At 42.2% G+C, this 21,534-nt stretch overlaps 1 protein-coding gene across 4 annotated transcripts in view; it reads right to left on the bottom strand.

Moving 5' to 3' along the window:
• Nucleotides 1-2,343: 2,343 nt before the first annotated feature.
• TNC (tenascin C) overlaps nucleotides 2,344-21,534 on the bottom strand; it is a 72,651-nt gene continuing 53,460 nt past the window's right edge. For 2 of the 4 annotated variants that reach the window (XM_074923685.1, XM_074923686.1), the window contains 12 exons: nucleotides 19,008-19,280; nucleotides 13,453-13,575; nucleotides 12,037-12,180; nucleotides 10,752-10,871; nucleotides 10,165-10,308; nucleotides 9,213-9,343; nucleotides 8,125-8,257; nucleotides 6,114-6,265; nucleotides 5,260-5,356; nucleotides 4,385-4,546; nucleotides 2,979-3,142; nucleotides 2,344-2,480 (listed from right to left, as the gene is read on the bottom strand). In XM_074923685.1, the coding sequence (XP_074779786.1) occupies nucleotides 2,370-2,480; nucleotides 2,979-3,142; nucleotides 4,385-4,546; nucleotides 5,260-5,356; nucleotides 6,114-6,265; nucleotides 8,125-8,257; nucleotides 9,213-9,343; nucleotides 10,165-10,308; nucleotides 10,752-10,871; nucleotides 12,037-12,180; nucleotides 13,453-13,575; nucleotides 19,008-19,280 (1,754 nt within the window). In that variant the 3' untranslated portion in view covers nucleotides 2,344-2,369. Of the gene's footprint in view, nucleotides 2,481-2,978; nucleotides 3,143-4,384; nucleotides 4,547-5,259; nucleotides 5,357-6,113; nucleotides 6,266-8,124; nucleotides 8,258-9,212; nucleotides 9,344-10,164; nucleotides 10,309-10,751; nucleotides 10,872-12,036; nucleotides 12,181-13,452; nucleotides 13,576-19,007; nucleotides 19,281-20,755; nucleotides 21,029-21,534 lie in introns of all 4 variants that reach the window. The other 2 variants (XM_074923684.1, XM_074923687.1) reach the window with 2 other exon arrangements.

Raw genomic sequence — 21,534 nt, 5'->3', positions numbered from 1 at the left:
TAATATTCGTGATGGAAGTTCCTCTTTGACATGTGCTTTTGCTGTGACCTAGCTCCTGCTAGCCAAGAATAAACTGGTGTCCTTGCAGAGTTCCTGCTGCGTGGCCATAAGCCGTGCTTTACTACACACAGCTGGTTTTCCTCTGCTGTGGAGACACCAGGGACAGGCAGGAGCTGGGAGAACTGGACATCACCCCACAAGAAGCCAACAGTGAAGAATGGCAGCATCGGGGCCGATGCTGGATCCCTGCAGGATTTCCCCCAGTGCTGCCCAGCAGAGCAGGGACAGACCCAGACAGACGGACTCCGTGTGCCATCTGCCGGGAGCCAGGCTTCAAATGGATGGGCAGAGTGAGCAGGGCTGCCGAGAGAGGCTGGAACAGGAACTGTGTGAGCAGGAGACCTCCAGTGTTTTAGTAATTCTGTTCGGAACTACTCCCACTTCCCCAGCCTGTTCCCAGCCAAATTTCCCTGCCCCATGCCGTGCGTTCCCTTAGTCTGTGGTCCTAGACTCGGTTCAGCAATGCAGAGCTGCACACTGTGCAAGATGGTTCGTGGGAGATACGGTAGAAATACCTACAGAAACTGGGCATTTCTGAAATGTAGTTGCTGGGACGCCTGTTAATCAAGCACAGCACACAGGCTTTGACGCTCCTGCCTGCTGCACCTTCTGTGTCTCCATACAGCAACTCCCGCTGACCCAGGGATCTCTCACAGCAAAGCTGGTCCCAGTGCACACTCCAGCAGGGGGGGGGCCACCAGGCTTCAGTATCAGTCAAGACTGAACAAGATGGCCCTGGGACATAACCATTCCTAAGTGCTAACGCTCAGAAATGCAACAATCGAAGGATTGAAATTAATAATATTAAAAGAAAAAGACCCAAGGGTGAAGGGAAGTGATTTCCTCCCTCCTTCCTTCCCTCCCTCCTGATTCTGAAGTTTTTTTGGTGATATTTCCCATGCCCACACACTTTTTACACCCTGTGTCAAATCAACCATATGTGACCTTACCTAACAGCTAGCACTTCACTCTAAGTCTCATCCACAGAGCTGATCATATCCACTGTGAACTGAAAGCATCTCCCTTCCCAGACACTTTCCAGTGACTGCCAAGGAGGAGGCAGAAACATTTCCTCTGTTTGAAAAGTGCGACCTTCAAGTAGGGCAAAGAGACTGGATTAAAACAAAAGATCTTTTATTGTCTTCAGCTGAAGAGTATGATACAGAGGAACTACACATAGTTTTCATTCATATAAAAAAAGAGAGCCCTTTATTTACACAAGTGTTCAGACTTGCCAACGGTACCTAACAACAACTCTGTACTTTCTTTGTCTTCTATTAGTTATTCCCACCTAGATGGAGCAAGCATTGGTCAGTAACACTTAGAAAAACACGTAAGAAGCTTTTGGGCAGGAAAATAAAGAAATATGTTCTAAAAGAAACCGAATCTTTACCGGCATTTCACCATAACAAACCCAACAGAATACTTACAACCAATCACTGACAAAAGGAACAGTTTTCATATGGGCTCAGCAGCCTGGTCGTTCTCAACCTTTTTTTTTTTACTTCCTCATCTATGCAAATATACCCTGGACATGCACAAACTCAACATGTATGAAAGAAGGTAGAAATTTATTTTAAAGTAATTGTGCTTTTATTTATAAAAAAATTTACAATCAGACACTGTCCTGCTGTGTTTCCGAAAGCATGGTTCTCTTAAAAATGACAGAAACTTAGTTTATTATTATTATCATTATTATTATTTGTCATTATATTAATAATATTAATCTTATGCTTAAGTTTAAAAACATACTGCTTTCCCCTTCCCATCCCCTCCTTCTCTGTGGTACTTGATATATATATATAAAAAAAAGGCTTTGCAACAACCAGAGAATTTCAATTGTAACTAATAATAATAATAATAACAATGATAATTAACCGTACACCTTTCTGTGTTTAAAATATGGCTGGTTCTAAAACAAACTACCAATGTACAAAGCTGTTCCCCCCACCCCACCCTGGGCCACCCAAGAGATAAGTCAGACTGTGGAATAAATCTATCCCAGAGGCTTTCTGAGAAAATAAAATTTAATAAACCAACATACAACCCTTGAGATCATTGTCTTTGGTGTGGAGGACGTTCCTGGTGGGCAGCTGGAGCTGCTCTGCTGCAAATGCTGAGACACTTAAGGCTTGTTGTTTGTGCTGCTGCAGAAGCCTCTGTTAGGCCAAGGGTCACCGATGCTTTGGTACGACTGCCAGCTCCTCACACCCCACCACCCCAGTGATGCCAGAGGATCTCCCCACACCCCCATCTGTATCCCTCCCCCCCATCACCCTGCCCGCAGCCCCTTCGCCACCTCTGGGGCTTTACGCTCGCTTTCGTCGTCCTTCCAGATTTCGGAAGCTGGAGGGTCTCAGCTTCATCTCTGCAAACTGGATGGAATATTCATGGCCCTTCCAGTGGAACCAGTTAACACCCTGCAAGGACAAAGATGAAGTGTGGGAGGTCACGCATTCACCACGCCTGTTGTCAGCATTTCCTGCTCTCCTTTCAGGTTGCAGGCTGTTCTCTAACTTGGGAACAGAGGCACAACCAAGGTGAGGGGCTTTGGGAAGCGCAAGGCTCTGGCCGCTGCCATGCACAATGTGTACAAACCAGCCCACACACTGTCCCCCAGAGCTGTCACTCTTTGCCTGGCTCATGGCAGGAAGAACATTTTGTTTCACATGTTGAAGTCTATAATTGTTCCTTGCACACTTGGGATATTTATTCCCTTGAAAAATTAGACAAAACCATCACTATTTCACCAGCTGACATTAAATAATTCTTCTGTGAGCAACTTCCCATATCTTGCCCTATGATCCTTTGGCTTGGTTTGTGCTCTGATGTCTGACTAGCTGAACCACCAGACAGATCCATAATTTTAATTCCCCTTCCTCTAATGCATTACTTAAGCCTTCAAACACCAAACTCACCTGACTATGGCTGTTGTCACCGTATCTGCCCATCAGATTGACCCGGTGACAGTTCTTGTACCAGAATGCACCCTTGTATGACAAAGCACAGTTAGTGATGGCAGAATCATTGTCCTTGTCAAAGGTGGAGAAGGACCTTCCGTTATGGTACGTCATGGAGTCACCTGGATGGGGGAGACAGAAGAAGGAGCAAGGTCAGTGGTTTGCCTGGTTTAGATTACACGAGAGGGCCTATTCCGCAGAAAATGTTTGGACTGTGCCATACACTGTCTACAAAGCCTGGGTGTATCCTTAAGTTTTTATAAATTGACTTGGTTTAATACAGAAGGAAGTACACAATTTTTATTGTTGGAGGCAAATAAAAATATTTTTCCAGGTAGTCCGTAATCCCCAATTTACTAAGTGTTTTTTATGGAGCTCAATTTCTGCACTTCCTGCTGAAAACTGGATTTTGGCCCTGTACAGAAGGTAGTGGGGACAAACCAAGTCCGTAGAGACCTCCACAAGGAGTGAAACAAGACCAAAGGACTCTCCACACTTATCTGGTCCATGAAGTAAAGATACCCATCTTCTTTAGCTGCAAACACAGAGAGATGTCTGCCTACTGCAGGCTTCCCACTCCTGGGGTCTGGGTGCAGTAGGAGAAGCCTTCAGTGTATGCCTGAAGTAGAGCTCACATTCATGACTTAGGATCTGTGTTGCTCCATCCATTAATCTTAGACCTGAATGCTTTGGAAGAAGAAGTAGTAGGACTGAATCCTACTAGCTATAGCAGCTACTACTTCTCTGCACCAGTGTGTTTGCCTTAAATATACACTAATTCTACTACTGCTGCATATCCTCTCTGTGGATGTGCATAAAGTTCATGTGATAGTCACAGGGCAGAGTCCACACACATGCATCTCTGTGCTCATGCACCTAGCAGCATGAAATTATCTCCTTTTAAGACATTCTGTGGAGCTGGATTTATCTCTTAATCCTTTGAAGCCCTGAAGAGGACTCAATAAAGGCTGCAAGGTTTGCCCCAGTATGATTACTAAAGACAGATGATTTGTTCAGCAAAATTACAAATCATGTTATAGCAGGAGTTTGCTGCATATTCCACTGACAAGAGACGACGCTGTGCCAAGCTATTATTAGCTGTATAAATGACAGTCGAGCATTGGTCAAATGAGATATATGGCTGTTTAACATACTCGTTTATATTCTGTCATAAGCATGCCATAAAATGTGGCACCTAAATGACTGGAGGATTTAAAACGGAAACATAAAATATATTGATATGTTCATATTTTCAAACACCTAACAGGTACCTGCTGTGATGCCGATCTGCAATGTTCACACAGGTACCTCCAGCCAACTGGGAGGAAATTGCAAATCAGAAGAAAAAAAACATTTCATCTCACCTGCTGTGCCACTGTACCCGTCCACTCTTAGCCGGTATCTGCTCTTTGCATCTCCAATGCTGAACCTGTCATAGACAGCATAAGCTGTCTCACCTTTGTCCCGCAGATCCACACGTAGCTCGTACTGGCCCTGAGAACTGATTTTGTGGAGGTTCTCCAGACCTGTGGAAATAAATGAACAATCCATTTGTCTCCCCATGTTTTATTGGTCTACCATCATATTACCTTGTAAAGGGGGTCACACTGGCCTGTACACCAGGGCATGAACACTGGTGAGGGAAGTAAGCTATTTCAGCTGTGGCACAATGGTAGCACAAAACCAAATAGGTAAAAGCAGGCTGATTGAGAGACGTCCTCCCTTCAAATCACAGTAGCAGGTAGCTCTTTGGGAAAAGCAATCAAAGTTGTGCTGTGTGATCGTCACCGTCTTTCATTTACAACCAAAGAAAATGTAGCACAATCTTTGGAAATTTTCTTTTTACATCTACTTTCCCCACTGTGCTTCTTTGAGTCACAAGCTTTTGTTGCTAGAGGTGTCCTAGGAGTACAGGAAGAAGAAGGTTTGCAGTTGCTTCTCAGGTTACCTTCTGACTTCTTACAGAGCATCAGTGAACATGGGTTTGGTATGCTGAGTGTCCCAGGAAGCATGACATCTCTGAATTGCAGCTGGAGGGACTGCCCTCCACCCGGCACATTTAATCTCCCTCGCAGCACGTTGTCCCTAAGCCTCCTTTGCCCAGACCTTATGTTCCCCTTTACAAATACTCTTGCCATGAAATGGAAGCTTCAAAGTGGCTCCTAGTCTTTTGGTTTTGTTCATGTTTGATTTAAAAAAAAACCCAAACAAAACCCCACATCAAATTCTTGCCACTTACCTATCCAGAATTCATCCTTAGGATCTCCAAAACCAGTCACATAAGTCTTCCAGTTCTTGTAGAAATCTTCCTTTCCATTCTGACGCCTCAGGAACACCTACAAGCACGGCACGCAGGAAGTGTTATCGACAGACTGCCTTTGACAGAAAGGGCACTGGCAACCTGGCTTTTACAAATACAGAGCTTGACATTGCTGCTTCCCTGCTCCTCCCACCCAAAGCAGCAGTCTCACCGCAATTACTGAATTGTACCAAGTCTGTTGAATGCTCCTTGCTTTCTTTCACTCTAGTTTCTCTATTGGGCACCCAGACTACACTGTGTGATGTGGCCTTTTAGTTCCTGCTCTTGGCTTTTTTAACAGCCCCTCACAGTGCTGTATTTCTCAGCCAAGACTTTCTACATCCCTCAGTCTCCTAGCCATGCATTTCTCCAGCTACTTTGTCCTTTCTGTGCCCTGGGTCCCTCTGGCATGTTCAGATTTGAGGATGTCACTACAGAGAGCTGGCATTTTACTGTCATTCATAAGGTATGACATTCAGAAGGTATGTATCTGGTCTGAAATGGTAATTTCAGCATCTCCTATAGCCAGTGGAGAGAGAGTGCTGATGTTACCCATCCCTTGGGAACACCTCTCTCTTCTCCACCCACAGCAAGAGCTGGGAACCTCACTTCTAGACACCTTGGGGTCCTACCTGAGATAAAATCCCCCAAATTTATAGACAAGTCAGGTCTACTTGGATGATAGAGCACTATGAGGGCTGCCACAGATGAGCAGGGGATGGGATCTGCTGCCCCTGCTCTAAGCACAGGCAGATGCACATGAAGGGCAGTGCAGGGCCTCTGCCCCTACTCACAATCCATCCGCCCCCGTCCTCGTCCATGTCGCAAAAGACTTGCAGAGGCTGAGCCTTGTCCCCATTCACGTAAACTGTGTAGAGCCCAGAGGTAGTTTCTCCATTCAGGAGAGCCTGGGAGCAGTCTTTAGGGTAAGGATAGAGAAGACCAGCTGCACACACACAAAAAGAGAGAGCAGTCCTTAAGAAATCAGCAATTACAAGGAACTTTCTGAATACAGATGACTCATGAAAACCTGTTGTAGGCCAATGGCACAGCCAGGTACAGAGCCCAAGAACAAGCTTGTAATTACTATCCTACATTCAAAAGATGTGCAGTAAACAGCAGATTATGTAAATTTTTCTTTTGAATATGCTTTTGCACATCTGTCTACACTTTTGGAAGTGCTGTGAATGCCAGATAACTACTCCCTGCTATGATGGGAGTGCATCCTCTAGCTAATATTTAAATGGCATGAGCTGTGTTTACAGCAACTTTTGGGTAAAACCAAATCTACCAACCTCTGACGATGTGACAGAAAAGGGAGCAGGAAATACAAAGACATGACTACAACCAAAAATAAATAAATTGGAAATATTTTGCTAGCAAGCACTATATTAACTATGTTATAAAACTAGGCTTTTAAAAACCAAAACAATAACCATTGAAACTGCAGGCAAATGTTGTTAAGCATTTCCTTCTGACAACAAGCTAATAGAATTGTCGCAGTCAGAATAATTTCTAACTCCAATAAAAGCTTTTCTTTTTTTCTTTTTAGGTTCATTTAGGCCATGAACTTTTTCAGCCAATGGTCTAATTAAGTGATGTTCCAGTGTGTCCATAGGAAGGTTTTTAACTGTTGCTGCTCACAGAGTGGCTGTTGCTCCCTTTCCAGCGTGTTGCACATCCCTGCCTGTGCCTCGGCTACAGGGAATTTGCATTAGCTTTGGGATTTGGAGAAAAGCCACTCTCTGCAGGGAGCTACTTCAGTGTTTTCCTCTCTCTAAATAGCACACATATGTCTGTTTAGAGTTAAGGCCAGGCTTAAGCATCTGCCTGAATGAGACTGACACTGTGTTTGTAGGGGTGAAGCCACCCCCATTCAGTCCCTGCTTATGGTCAATTTGCCAAACCTCATTTAAATACATCCAGATTTAATTCTTGTCCTATTCCTGGTTGTGGATTGCCTCCTGTTGGTGGAGTTCACCCCACTCTACACAAGGAGTGGCTGTGAGCAGACTTGGGGCTACGTGATTTTTATTAGCACTTCTGTGAGTCCCTGGGCTGAAGGTTGTACAAGTAGCAGAAGGAAGAATGGAAATGGCTGAAGGTCCTACTGGGTCTGAAAGGCTGGAAACTGTGAAAAGTGAGACAAATGACAGGCAAGGTTTCACAGTTAATACTGAACAACTTTTTTTTTTTTTTTTTTTCCTAATGTCAGCAGTGAAGTGACCTTCAGAGAACCCAATCTGTTCTTGCATTCAGCTCACTGGAGAGCTGTCCTGTTAGAGCTGGAACAGACGTGCTGTGTGGCTTTTCAAAAACCAATCTCAGATAGAGGAGAAAAAAACCTGCCCAGAAATTCATCTCCTCAGACCACTGAATTGATCTGTGTGTGTGTGTGTGTGTGGTTTGCTTCATTTAGTCTTAATATGCTGATATTTTGAACAACTTGCTATGCATTAATACAGAGGTAAATCAGGGTGTCGGTTTGGATTTTGAAGAGTATTGTTCCTTTTGATATTTACATGGAAAAGGCAGGACGTTTCATGAGAGAGAGGACTATAGAGGTGATGTGGGTGGATATAAAGAAAAGAATTTCATCCTGCCAGGCCAGGGAAGCAGATGACACTACAGCTCAGGGCAAACAGGGACTTTAGCACCAACACTAAAAGCAAGTGAAGTGGATACTGACAGTTGGATTCAAAATCTTCTATGAGGTCTGTGACTGCTTATTGCAGAGCTCAGCGCTGTCCTGAGAGCAGTAACTTTTATGTTATTTTAGCTGTGCATGTGCTCTAAGGTCCTTACTTGTGGTGAAAATAGTCTGGATCATTTTGCTCTTCAGGGATCTGTTCAGTGCCTGGAGCTTCACTGTGTACTGGGTAGATGGGCTCATCTCTGTCAGGCTGTAGGAAGTTGTCTCAGGGTTTAGGATGACTTCCTATGGGGAGAAGAAATAATACAGGGAAATCTCAGTGAGAAAATAATAACTCAAATTGTTACATATTTTAGTCTGTCACATAATTTTTTGTGGTAATTATTTATAGTATTTTTAACCATCTAAATGATTTAATACAAAACTTCTACTCTAAGATTTTTGTCAAGCTACCTTTCTTTAGAAGTTTGAGAAAAGTTGTCTGGAAATGAAAGTTTACCATCATAATGTATAAGCTGTGTGGTTTAAAAAACAAGTCAGCATAAATGTTTACATGCCTTGAACGTACACGTGGTATAGATGTCTCTGTGAAACTCATAAAAAACTGAGAAGAATCACCCTAGGACAAGGAAATATCATACCCTGGCCTTCAAAAGGCTGTTTTTCTGTAACTTTAAAAGACTGATTTTCAGTATGCTTAGGGAATTTGCCTTCTTGAAAATCAGAACCCCTTCTGATGTCCCAGGCTGGGTATTCAAAATCATGTGTCATTTTTGCTGGGATTCACCTCACTCATATTTAAGCATCTAGTGTAATCTAGTCACGTAGAGACATAATAAAACTGTTGGAGAGCAAGAGGCACTTTCAGAGGTGATTCAGCCTGCTTTAGACACCCGCACAGGGGTGGATTCTCCTGACATTAGAAAGAGGAATTCCGTTCTTTGGGGTGTGTGATTTTATTCCATGATACCGGTTTGGAATGAGGGAAAATAGTTGCTTGTGCCTTTATCTGTATTGTGGAGAGATGAAGCAACTGAGCTTCTGTTTCAGGATATGACAGAGGAAAGTACTTACGTAGGTTTTAAATGCAATTGTGTTCAAGCTAGCACTGAAACAGGTACTTAGTATTCTACCACGTTTAACTTAATCACATGATTATGTTCCATTACTGGACACTTCAGAGCATCTCTACTGCCCGGTTTGATGCACAACCCTTCCGGTTTGTTTACAAGTGCTATACCTTGACTCTGCCATCAATGGACTCGTAGATCAGGAGATAACCAGTGACAGGAGCACGTGGAGGCCTCCAAGTTATCACAGCTGTTTCTGACTGAACCTCAGTGGCACTTAAATCTCTTGGAGCATCCATTCCTGAAGGAGACAACAGATCAATTACAATCACGTGCATATGGAGTTTAGTACACTATCTTATGGGCAGTATATTGAAACAGGCCAGAAAAGCAAAGTTTTTCTCCCCAGAAATTTGAAAGTAAAAAATATTTCAACATGAATTTTGTGATTAAAATCCAATTTTCCCATTGGAAGTTTTAAAATACAGATATTTATTCTCTTTAAGTTAAAATATTGGCTTGTCTCAGCCACTTTAATTTCTAAGCAGCTGCACTGAAATGTCTTCTGAAACAAAACTGGGCCTTTCATTATTTCACACAAGAAAATAAATTGTTATTTACATATACCCAGGAAGAAAAGCTTTGGTCCCACTGATGCCTCTTTTGAATAGGAAAATTTTTCATACTCTGGCTAGAGCTTCCCTTCTCCACTGTGACCATAACACTGTGTTTGTATGGCTCAAGTCCTGATTCTTTAGTTAACACCCTGGGATAAGTCAAGAAAAATAAAAAAAGTCCATAATTTCATTGATGCTAATTGAAAGCCATAAATATGAGACCAACTGGATAACTTCAGCATTGGTACGCCAACAACAGCCCCCAGAGAAGAGCTCCTGCTTCTGCTTTGTGTGACAATCTCTGGAATTCATGACAAAACCCCACCTTCTGTGTCAGTCACACCAGCCTTCCACCAGAGAAAATTTGGTGCATATACTATAAAAATTCAGGTTTCTAGTAAAAAAGACACAATGTGCTGGCTGACTTCATGGTATTAGAGAAACGTAAGCCAGGTGGGACTAGAAGAGATGACAGTTCTCTGCACAGTGAGGTGGGACACAGCACCTGTAGTAAACTGGGTGGAGAGGGTCTCGCTCTTCTGCGTGTCCTTCAGCGCGTGGACACTCAGTGTATACTCAGTTGCAGGTCGAAGGCCCTTCAGGTCATACTCCACAGTGTTTCCTGATACCATTTGAGTAATTTCTGGCTCTAAGAAGAAAACACAGAAGAGAACAGGTCCTGGCTTTATTCAGACATGTCATGATGTACTCACCTCTATGCTCCACTCAGTGATATCTTCTTACTCACTGGGAGCAAGAGCAAAATAGTAAAAGCCCAGAGCTCATGTCTCTGTTTACACCTACACTGAATCGGAATTAATGCCAGAGTTCTTTATCTAAAACTATTAGCACTCTCTAGTGTTCATATGAATTATAACACCATCTTTTCAAGAATCTCAGTTATCTCTGCTTGTGTCTGAATTGCGAATGCTCAACTAAAATGATCATTTCTAAAATGCTTCCAGCAAGGCATCTCCTTCAAATAACAGTCCCCTGCCATCCTCCTGGTGTCACATTGCTGCACCTATTTCTGAGCATCTCTTGAGAGCTGTAAAACTGTCAGCTCCCTGATCCATCACTAATTCTTCTTACCATCCTCAGAAGCATAGGAGACAACGTAATTATCCACAGCAGCAATTGCTGGCTGCCAGGTTGCCAGAGCCTCAGAGTCTGTGATGTTCACCACTACTAGGCCTGATGGGCTGTCCAGAGCTGAAAGCAAAAAATAACAGATTGAAGGAATCTGACAAACATTCTCGGATCTGTGCAATGCTCTGTTGTAAATATGTGATATAAAATGTGCAAACACTGCTGTTTGATGCAGCTGTTATGATCCCCTTTGGAATAGTGGAGCTCTGCAGAAAAGACGTCAGTGCCTATAAAGAGACATCAAATGCCTCCACTGGAAAGGGAGGTCAGTGCATGAAAAGATTAAATGCTGGGAACAGACATAACTATGTTCTCAGATCAGTCTTGATACCATCAATCTTAACAGCTCTGTCAGAGCTGACATTTTTCTCTCAACGCTCTCAAATCTGGTCTGCTTTTTGGAGCAAACTCAGGAGACAGAGCTGGGAAAAATAACAAATGTGATGGCAACTGATAGCCACTGTGACCTTCCACCAGCTTCTCTGCAAGTTTAAATATAAATCAATCAAACAGCCAGCCAACCATCCAAAATCCCCACACGTCCTGCCTTGCTTCCTCATGGGATTCTATTTTGCACATAGTTTTATGCTCTTCCTGAACTGGGATAGATATCTGCCTCCAGCACAGCTGGAATTGGTTATACATTTCATGTTATCATCCCATACTCATCATCTTGTTTTGTGCCTCAGTTCTCTGAATATTTGTCAGCCCCCAAAAAAGAGTGAATGAATGAGACTGCGGAGTGGGGTCAGCAGTGGCATAGTGGACCCTCATTTCCTGCAGGGATAGTTAAATCTACATTGAAGAAAAAAAAAAGAAGAGAGATGTTTTTCTGATTAGGATACAGTCTGGAACTTGTGAGATGTGGCATTTGAGTCCACAACAGAAACTGGTCTGGACTGTTCAGCTGAGCTGCCCTTTGCTCCCTCATCTGTAAAATGGTATTAATTAAACCTCTGAGGTTTTTTCTGATGTATTCAGACTATTAAGTACATTAATTTTCTCTGTCTCACTGCAGTTTGGTTCAGCACTTAGCAAACGGGAGCCTTACAAGTTCTATACTCACCTGAAATACAAAGACATAAAGAAAGAGTGGGCAAAAAACTTCCTACAGTTTGTGTGGACAGCAAAAATGGGATCTCCGTGGGTCTTCAGCTCCAGTTCCCAAGTCTCTCCTACAGCACAGACAATGCATTGGAAAACCTGCTATTTCCTCTTTATATATTACCTGTTTTCAGAGTGCCAGAGACAGGTTCACTTTCTTCAAAGCCTTTCACAGAGATGATACTAACATTGTAGTCTACACCTGGGATTAACTTCACCAACTTGGTCCTTGTCTTGCTTCCATCGACTGTAACAACATTTGGAGTACCTAGGATGAAGCCAAATACCAAGGATTAGTGACACAATACTCCAGTGAACGCTTGGAGGATGTGTTTCAAGTTAAAGACATTATGACCAAAATGGACATACTTGTACAGGAGGAGGTGAATTTTCCCCAGTTAGTTACAATCACCAATGTCAAAGGGCAGCCTCAGGAAAAAAGTATTGCTGCCATGACACCTCAATCTAAGACACTGGTTTATATCCATTCCTAGTGGTATGCCAACAGTAAGAAAAATTAACATTTCTGTTGAGAAAAATATAATTTAACAAATAAAATGTAAGGTGAAAACAGAGAACTCTCTAGATGGAAGTCCATACACTTGTGAGGATGCAGTTTAGACCTGCTTTGTTTCTGGTAAGGGCTGGAAGTTTCTCCTTCACCCATCTCATTTCAGATGTAGTATAGTAAATAGCCAGTAGATCTAGTAAATATTATTTTAAGAGGTGCTGCATTTGTGGGTGAGGATTTAGGACATATATTTGTTTCAAATTCCATGTTTACTCCAGGAAAGCAGTTTGACAAGTGCCTGACTTTATGATTGTGGGTTACTCCTTTTTTTCTGTGGGGCCACTATATATTTAATATATAGTGCATGTGTGCTTACATACATTCTCTAAAGACCTATATCTTGTCTTAGTCAATAGCATGTCTTTCATGGTCTGACATTTGTAGTGTTTGCTCTTTAACTGTTTCTTTTCAGGGACATCCCTAAATTATGCTAAAAATCTGTTTAAGTGTAGGAAGTTTTCTAAGCCGAACACTAAAACAGAGATATAATAGATGGAATGAAACAACATTGGGGAGTACTAAGAAAAATCACTGCCTTGGAAAACTGTTATAACCATGGATTACGATTATTATTTCCAAGTATCATCATTTCAAATATCCTTAGCTCATAAAGTGCCTACAAAATAATGAGACAGTTTGGAAATAAATCCTTACTTAGGAGAGTCAGCAGGAACAGAGATTTTTGTGAAAGTGGACCTATTAGGGGTACAACCACTCCTGCATCTAGTTCTGAGCTCTCTTACAAGTCGTCCATGGGATGTGGGACACTATGTCCCAACAGAGGTTGGCTACTGGGACCATGTATGCACACCCACATCCCTGGTCTGCAGTTGGAAGAAAAAGATGATCTGTACAAGATCATCTGGGAGGATCACTAAGAGATGGATATCAGCACAACAAACCCTTTCTGCTCTCCTTTTTCCTCCTTTTTTCTCTTATTCCTCCCTCTCCCTCCTTGCAGTTACTTACCTCCTGTGATAGGGGCGTAGGAGATCCGGTAGCTCTCCACGCGGCTGCGAGGAGGTGTCCAGCTGACTGTTGCGGAGTTTTCCGTGATGTCAGAGAAAGTAATTCCCTTGGGAGATCCAACAGCTGTCAGTGGAGAACAAACACACCACATAGAAAGAAAAGGTAAATAATTTGTTTATCAGTCTTTAGTGCTGGAACACTGATTTGTCTTATCCCTCTGTCCCAAGAGCTGATGGTATCGATACTCTGTCCTAAACAACACTAATGCTGGGAGTACCACACGTTAATGGTTGTATTACATGCTAACAGCAACAATCTATTTGGTGTAAATTCTCCTTTTTCAATAACGTTATGGTAGTGCATAGCTTAAAAAATATCCCAGACATATATCTACATATCATGTACACAGAAGAAACAGACATTTAAGCGTTATAGAAAAGTATGGAGGAACACTTACAGGAATACTATTCTATTACCCAGGAGTCACTATATTTACCATTTTTTCTACCTCAGTTTCACTTGGATGATTTTTAGTTTTTCCATTGAGTCTTGAAGTCCTACCTGTGATACACAGCAATGGCAGCCCTTAGCAATGGAGAGATCTCTCTTCCTGAGCATAAAGTTTCTACTATAGGATGCCTAAAAAAAACCTGGACTCAGTTGTCCAAGTACATCAAGGGTCCATCCTCTCAAGCACTAACTTCCTGTAACTTCCTTGGCTTCAAACTAGAAGTGACAAGATTTTTTTCTGAGACCATGATTTTTCTTAGGTACATTCAAGCACACCCATCCAGAAGACATCCAAGTACAACCATCATGAGGAAGGCACTTGTGGTTGCACTGCAGCTCTTTGTCATAAAATCCAGTCTTTCCCTATATAAACCTGAGCACTACATTTGCCCATATAAATCAGATCAGTAAGCTGGGCAAACAAAGCCCAAGTTGTGCCCAAATCACCCAATCTTAAAATGCAAACCAACATGCGTCTGAAACATTCCAGTTTAAGGCCTAATTAAGCTACTGCAAAACATAGAGGGAGCTTCTGAAAGAAAATGGTAAAGAGACCTGCCACTACAAAGTTTACACTGAGCATCTCACTTCCAGTTTACTTTTTTGACTGTAACCAAAACAACCCTGACACGTGTTAACAAAATAGTCAGCTCACAGAGAGTAGGCCATTAGCACAAAGAGAAGAGATACCAAACATCAGCCACATTAAGAGTGGTGGAGACAGGTTGAGGGCAGGGGAAGGGAGGCAAGAGGAGAAAAAAAGTGACTGTGCTTGAAATAGCTTGGAAAGAACGTGTCTGCAGGAAAGAAGTCAGAGGGCTGTTTGTTCCATGTGTCCCCAAAGCTCTAGCAGCAATGCACCAAATCAACTGAAAGGCAAGGAAAGAAAAACAACTGGGCTCTCCAGAAAAATGTAAATTATTTCTCTGGAGCTCACTAGACATTTTGGGTTTGTGGGGTTTACTTACATAGAAAAGCCAAAAAAAGAATGAAAAGAAAGATAATGAAGAAAGAAAGGTGTGGTTGGCAAAGCTACATTGCACACAAAGTTTCTACTGATTTAGGTACAGTCTGAAGGAAACAGAAGCGCATAAAGAAAACCTGGGAAAGAGAGAAGTGAAAATCACATTGATTTTGTTTCACATTGTAGGTCTCTTAGTAACTGGTGAAAAGTACTAGTGATAACTCTAGAGACCAAAGAGATGGACCAGCACTCAGTTTTCATACACACAGGGAGTGTCAGCCTTTCACAGAAAATAAAGTACAAAATCCATCCCTCTCGGACTTTTCTGTGCACACCTCCATGGGATTCATGCTTGTTTTCTGTACCAGGTGGACAGCTGCATAACAAACAGTAGTAAGAAGAGCCTTGACTACACTGGAGTTTCACATCCCCAACTACCCCAACTGCGGCTACTTTCCTGGGAGCAAACCTGGCAAAGAAAGTGTAATGGACCATCAGAGCAAGAATCAGTCCTGAGACGTGTCCCAGAGGTGTAAGAGACCAGTACCTTTGAGCACAGGGAAATGGAAAAGGAGCAAATGAAACCATCTTCTTGAGCTACCTGAAAGCTAAAATTAAGCAGGCATCAAAAACAACCAGCGTGCTTTGGTCTTGTCACTCATAAAATAACTCAGTTCATCTGATGGGCAGATACAGTCAATTACCATTATCCTTCAGCATCATTCCCCATTAGTTGTATGAGAGACAGATGAGATTTCCTGTGAGGTTGCTAAAGCACCCATGATACTTGAGTAGCTGCTATTGTTTGGGGATTTTTTTTTTGCTAAAAAAATTTGTTCTTTCATTACTGACTAACAGTGAATATGGTCACTGGCTTTCTTCTCCTAAGCAACAGGAAACATCAAGTTGCATTTAGCGAGTATAAAGAGCATGTGAAGTGTTTTGTGATCCTCTCAGATGAAAAATGCTCTCCCAGTGTGGTGAAACACCATTAGAGGAAGAGGAATGTAGCAGCATGAAACTCACACTTCCTACCAAGGATATTAAGTGGCACACAGCTGTGTTGTGGTCCCCCAGTAAGGGCTGAATTGCACCTTCACAGACATTATACGGATTAATTTCCAAAAGATACCAACTGTCCTTCTGAAAGCAGCAGTGGACAAACTCCCTTGTGCCATCTTAATCAGACACTGCAGGTCTGTATGATGCTGCCTCACACTACAGTGGTTTTAAAATTAATGTTTTCTATCACAGCAGAATTGATGAGGGTAAAATGGCAAACAGACAAATGCAGAAGGCAGGGAGAGTGGGTATCCAAACAGGATAACCTTTTAACAGCATTATCATCGGCAGTTCTGGGTAAAAACTTGCTGTTCACTTGTACATACAAGTAAATAACAGAAGAACTACTTGTGATGGGTGTGGGAAGATACAACTTTATCATCAACTCCCATGGCCAGCAGTTTCACACCACATTCCTGGTGTGATGGGAGCGAGGAAGAATATCTCAGCCTGCAGGCAAGTTATCAGCTGCAGGATCAACACAAGCTACATGAAGAAAATGGCAAATGCCGGTCCTGTTCCTACTCATTCTTTCCTCATCCAAAGTCCATAGCTGCCACTAGATCAATCAAATGCCTTGCTGACTTCTTAAAAGAGAAAGAAGGAAAGTCAACCACAGAAGAGGAGGAGGAGGCAGGAAAAGGTGAACACTGCAAGATCCTTCCTCCTCTCCTTTCTCACAGCGTGGTTTGCTGTACAAAGAGAAGGGGTCAGACCCTCAGAGAGAACTGCGTGGCACTGCTCCAACCAGATCCCCTCAACTGCACCAGTTACACCATTTGTGGACCCGATCCCCGAAGACTGCATTTGTGTATAGACAGGTACGTGCCCGGGGAGGGAAGAAGGGGGAAGCTGTGGGTGTTGAATACAGAGATGGATCTTCAGTCTAGATTATTTTACTGCCTTCATTTCCATGGTAGTGTTTGGTTTTGGTTTGCTGGTCTGTTTGCTATCTGCGTCCCAGCTGTTATTTTCTATCTCCTCTAATAAAATTAAAGACTGTCTAGCTAATTTATTCCTTGCTCGCTGTATCTTGTACTGAGGCCAGAATAAAGCAAGGCTGAATATAAGCCTGAGCTACCCCCTTCAGGGATAGAAATGTTTCTTTGCAATCAGGCTAGAAATGCTATAAATATTTACGTGTTTCTCTAATCAACTCCTAAATAAGAAACTAGTGAGATGTCTTGGTGGCCCCAGATACCCAAAGTGGTGTAACCTGCAGTCCAAATTATTTAGCTGGATTTCTGTGGCTCCAACTCTGTTATCAATTATCCATGGGCTATTTACATCTGACAAACATCTTTTGGGCTATTTGCTTCAGTAGGTGACATGTGCTAAATCTCCCTGAAAGAACTGAATAAGAATGCAGTCATGAGGAAAATGATAACTCTTAGTGGTTTACCATAAATATCCGGAAGTCAGTGAAAATGGGGACTCGCTGCTAACAAGTGCAGTTGACTTTAAACATCCGTCTCCATTATGAGTCAATCCGCATGAGGCTGGAGAAAGGTGGCTCGTGATGGAGGCATGTTCTGCTTCATGTAAATGTCTGGGTGAGTGTATATGTGCCCTTGCTGTTTATTCAAGGGACGTGATGGCAGTCAGTGGAGCTGGAAAGAAAAGTGCCTTTCCATGCTAACAACTGCCACCACAGACATTAAGGTGAATCATGAGGCCATGCTATTTCAGGAAAAGCTGTTCAATTCTGAGTTATTGTTGTCCCTTTTCTGTGTGTTGTCTGGAGTACACTGCTACGGCTGAGCAAATGCCTCTTTTATGAATTTCTGTTGGCTTCCTCACCCATTGAATTTACCTGTCCCCTTCTTGTAACCCTTCTCCCAAAATTAGATTGAGGTGAAATTAGGTTTTCATGTCAGCGAGCTCAACATTTTTAAAAGAGAGAATTTCAGTTAAAGGACGTTGCTTCATTTACTTTAGATTTAAGTATGTTTCAAACTGAAACCATGATTTTGGTGGGAAAAGATTGAAAAGTTTCATTCAGAAGTGCTGAAATGAAATGCTTCAAATCATAAAACTTTTTTTGTTAAAATTAATCTCAGGAATTCAACTTAAGCCTTGAGAACTTTTTACTTGACTAACATCTGCTTATTATAATAGAAAAATAATATAAGAAAAAATATTCCAGTTATAAATACCAAAAACTTCCTCCTTCTCTCTGACACTGAGAAAATGAGGCTCTGTTTTGGTGGAGATTTTTCAGAAACATATATAGGTTTAGGATAACTTCAGACAGCAGACATCTGCAGTTATGTTTACAATGTTTCTTCATTAGTGCGATACTATGAAGGGCAAGAACTCTAGCTTTGTGGAATTGGTATGCTGCAATTGAGGATTAAGGCCTTGGTATTTTTAAAATGAAATGGCATCAGTTGGCAGTCGTACCTGTGTGTTTTCTTCTGCATGATTTTACCTGGGTAAGTCACTAAGCTAATTTACATCAGAATTTTTGACACACAATATTAAGAATATAAAGAGATTTCTGCTGAGGGAGTTCAAAGCTTTGATTTTGCAAGAAACTCAAGTTTATTTTGAATTATCAAGCACATGTTGCTCCTGGTAAGATCAGTGTAAGTTAATGGTGCTTTGCTGATCAAGCCATAAACAAACTTCTCAATAGCTCTGATAAATTAATTTTGTCATATCTCTTTTCTAGAGAGGTAAATTATTGTGGAGTATGTGTAATTAGTCCCAGAAAATGACTGAAAAAGGCTGATACAGGGACAATATTTCTTAGCTCTCAAAGCCAGTGTTTTAATTGCTAGACTCTGCTGCCTAATTCCAAATCATGAAAGTAATTAAATAAAACCACATTAAATAGACAGTGATAAAGCTAAGGAATCTGAGATGGTTGATTAGAAGTAACTACACCTCACTGACCCAGTAACTTGGATAAGGGACATGCAGCAGACACTCCAGTAACAGCTGGCTATGAAAAGGAGAGATGCTGAAAAAAAACAGGCATGAACATGTTACGTGTTTCCTACTGCAAAGACAATACCTGTGGTTGCTACTGCATTTATGGGCTGAGAACGTCGTCCACTGCTAACTCCGTAGAGCTCAATTTCATATTCAGTACCCTCTTTCAGCCCTGTTATATCCTGGGTGCGCTCATGGCCTGGCACTATTAGTTCCAGTGGATCAGATTTCCTTTTGGTATCCCTGATTTTTAGAACAAAACTGTCGAAAACCCCATCATCTGCAGTCCAGGACAGACGGAAGCCATCTGGAGTAGCATCTGAAACCAGAAGGTTGTCGACCTCGGGTTCTGCCTCTAAAAATGGAGAAGACAGTAGTAGGGAAAAGAAATGACTTTTTAAACAGTTCATTAGAGACCTGTCTGAGGTCTGGTTATAGCATACTGCAAGAATCCAACCACAGTTCAAAGAAAGGGAAACAATCTGCCAGCTATTAAAAAAAAAAAAAAAAAAAAAAGATTAGCATTATACACATACTGAAGAAGATAAATGTGAGTGTGTGCAGGCCCATTCAAACTTTCACTCTTTAACAGCAAATCCACTGCATGGACATACACCATTTGCCTCTGACATGCAAAGTTACACATGCTAATAGTAAGTTTCATGTGCATTTCTCCCTTGCTACCTATGTGAAACCTTTATGTACAATAAAAACAAGCTCTTGTTATTGAACCGCAGGCATGCCTGTAATATTGTCAGGTCTCTGTCTGTTAGGAGGACAACACAGAAGCCACTTCAAAGTCTTTCTCTTCATGCAAACCCCTTATTTCATGCACTTTTGGGCATCTGTGATGCTTCTGATCAGATGAATCCTTTGCTTCGATGTTAAACAAATGCTGAAGCAGCAAAGGGGAACCATGAAAATTCATATCCCTTAAACAGCACACTTAAATCCAAATGCGAGACCTACTGTCTTTAGTGAAAGAACGCATTCAAGAGGATCCAGGAGCTGAAAGTTATTAATTACCTGCAAAACATCTTTAGCTCAGTATGGTCAGGCATCATTACCTACAGAAATGCTACTGGAGTGGTTACTCTCTTACAGCATCTCCAATGCACTTCTTTTTCTGCAGAAAGACATTCCTATTTATTTTCTCATGAACCTCCAATCAGGTAACCCCCAGCTTTACTGCTGCATAGACAGCAACGTGCAGATAAGACTTGGTGGTTATGGGGCTAGAGAATCAGTCTGCAGTGATTTTTCAAGAAGGCTCAAGTGCTGCTGGAAAATGGCCGCTATGATGAGGTTGAAAACATGAGCTAAGTTTTTCTGGAGAGAGATGCCAACTTTATTGATGGCAATGATCACACGTGATGGTCTTTGGGTAGAACCCAGAGAGAGAGTGAAAGAAAGGAGACCATGGGCAAGAAATCCATAGCTCTTCCTGAAGGTCCTGACAGTTGGCAAGTTGGAGAACGCTGATGTGCCCAGCAGCTGTTAACAAGACGAGCTCCCGCATGCAGCCATTTGTCTTTAAAGACTTCGGTTAGAAGTACCTGCATGACCATACCAGAAACTTTCACCCCTCAACCCACATCATGCGCCTCTACAAGATCCCTCATTAAGACAAAACGGAAGCATCAAGTTAAAAGGAACAGAATTTCATTGGTGGACCTATCAATCATGAGGAGTTATTGTGTAGCCACGATGCAGAAAAGGATGCAAAAGCCAAAGTTTGCTTTGCAAATGGATTACAAGAAACATCTTCCATGTGAGAAGAAAAGCAAGAAAGAAAGGGTGGAAGGGAAGAAATTGTTCACATTAAAATACCTGTAACAGCCACAGTGCTCAGGGGCTTTGTTTGGTGCCCCTTGGCAAAACCATAAAGCATAACCTCATAGCCAATGCCAGTAATAAGGCCTTTAAGCTTCAGTTGCCGCTGGGCTCCCGTAAGGAGGAACTCCTGTGGGTCCAGCAGCTTGCCAGAATCCACCACGACTACTAGAAAGTTGTCAAAGGCATTCTCCGATGCCATCCACGACACTGTGAACCCATAAGGGTTAATATCAGAGACAGTTAGGTTTTCCAGTGGGGGCATGGCCTCTAAAAGAAGGGAAGGTGCAAAAACACACACAAAAAAAGAAGCAAAAAACATTGCAGATTAGAAAGTGTCACAGATTCCACTGAACATAAATCACATTTTTCCCACGACGTATGGATTTAACAGAAGTGCACAGTTAGGACCACAAGACTAAGACTTTCAATAGAGCCTCCAGAAGCTAGGTGCTCAATTCTCAATTTTCATCAAGGGTGTCTCAGCACCTCAGCTCACAAGCTCCATTGAAATTCCTTCCAAGCTCACAGTGTAAGCACATTTCTTCTGTTACACATGCACTGTAAGACAGTTATAACCAAAACTTTTAGAAGTGCTATGCATAAAGCTTTCACCTCCTTCCACTTGTCTCCACCACCAATGCTTCAGGGACAAGCCTCAACTTTGCATTCACAGTTCCTGTACTTTGCTTCTTTACTTCTCTACTTCACATGAATATCTCCAGCTTTTCTTTTCAATGTGGAAGGGTCAGAGACGTCAGAAGGACTGACAGAAG

This window comes from Athene noctua, chromosome 20 (assembly GCF_965140245.1).
Source record: "Athene noctua chromosome 20, bAthNoc1.hap1.1, whole genome shotgun sequence".
Taxonomy (NCBI): domain Eukaryota; kingdom Metazoa; phylum Chordata; class Aves; order Strigiformes; family Strigidae; genus Athene; species Athene noctua.
Note: the sequence above shows the minus strand (reverse complement) of the source record. Positions and strands in the feature narration are given on the sequence as shown.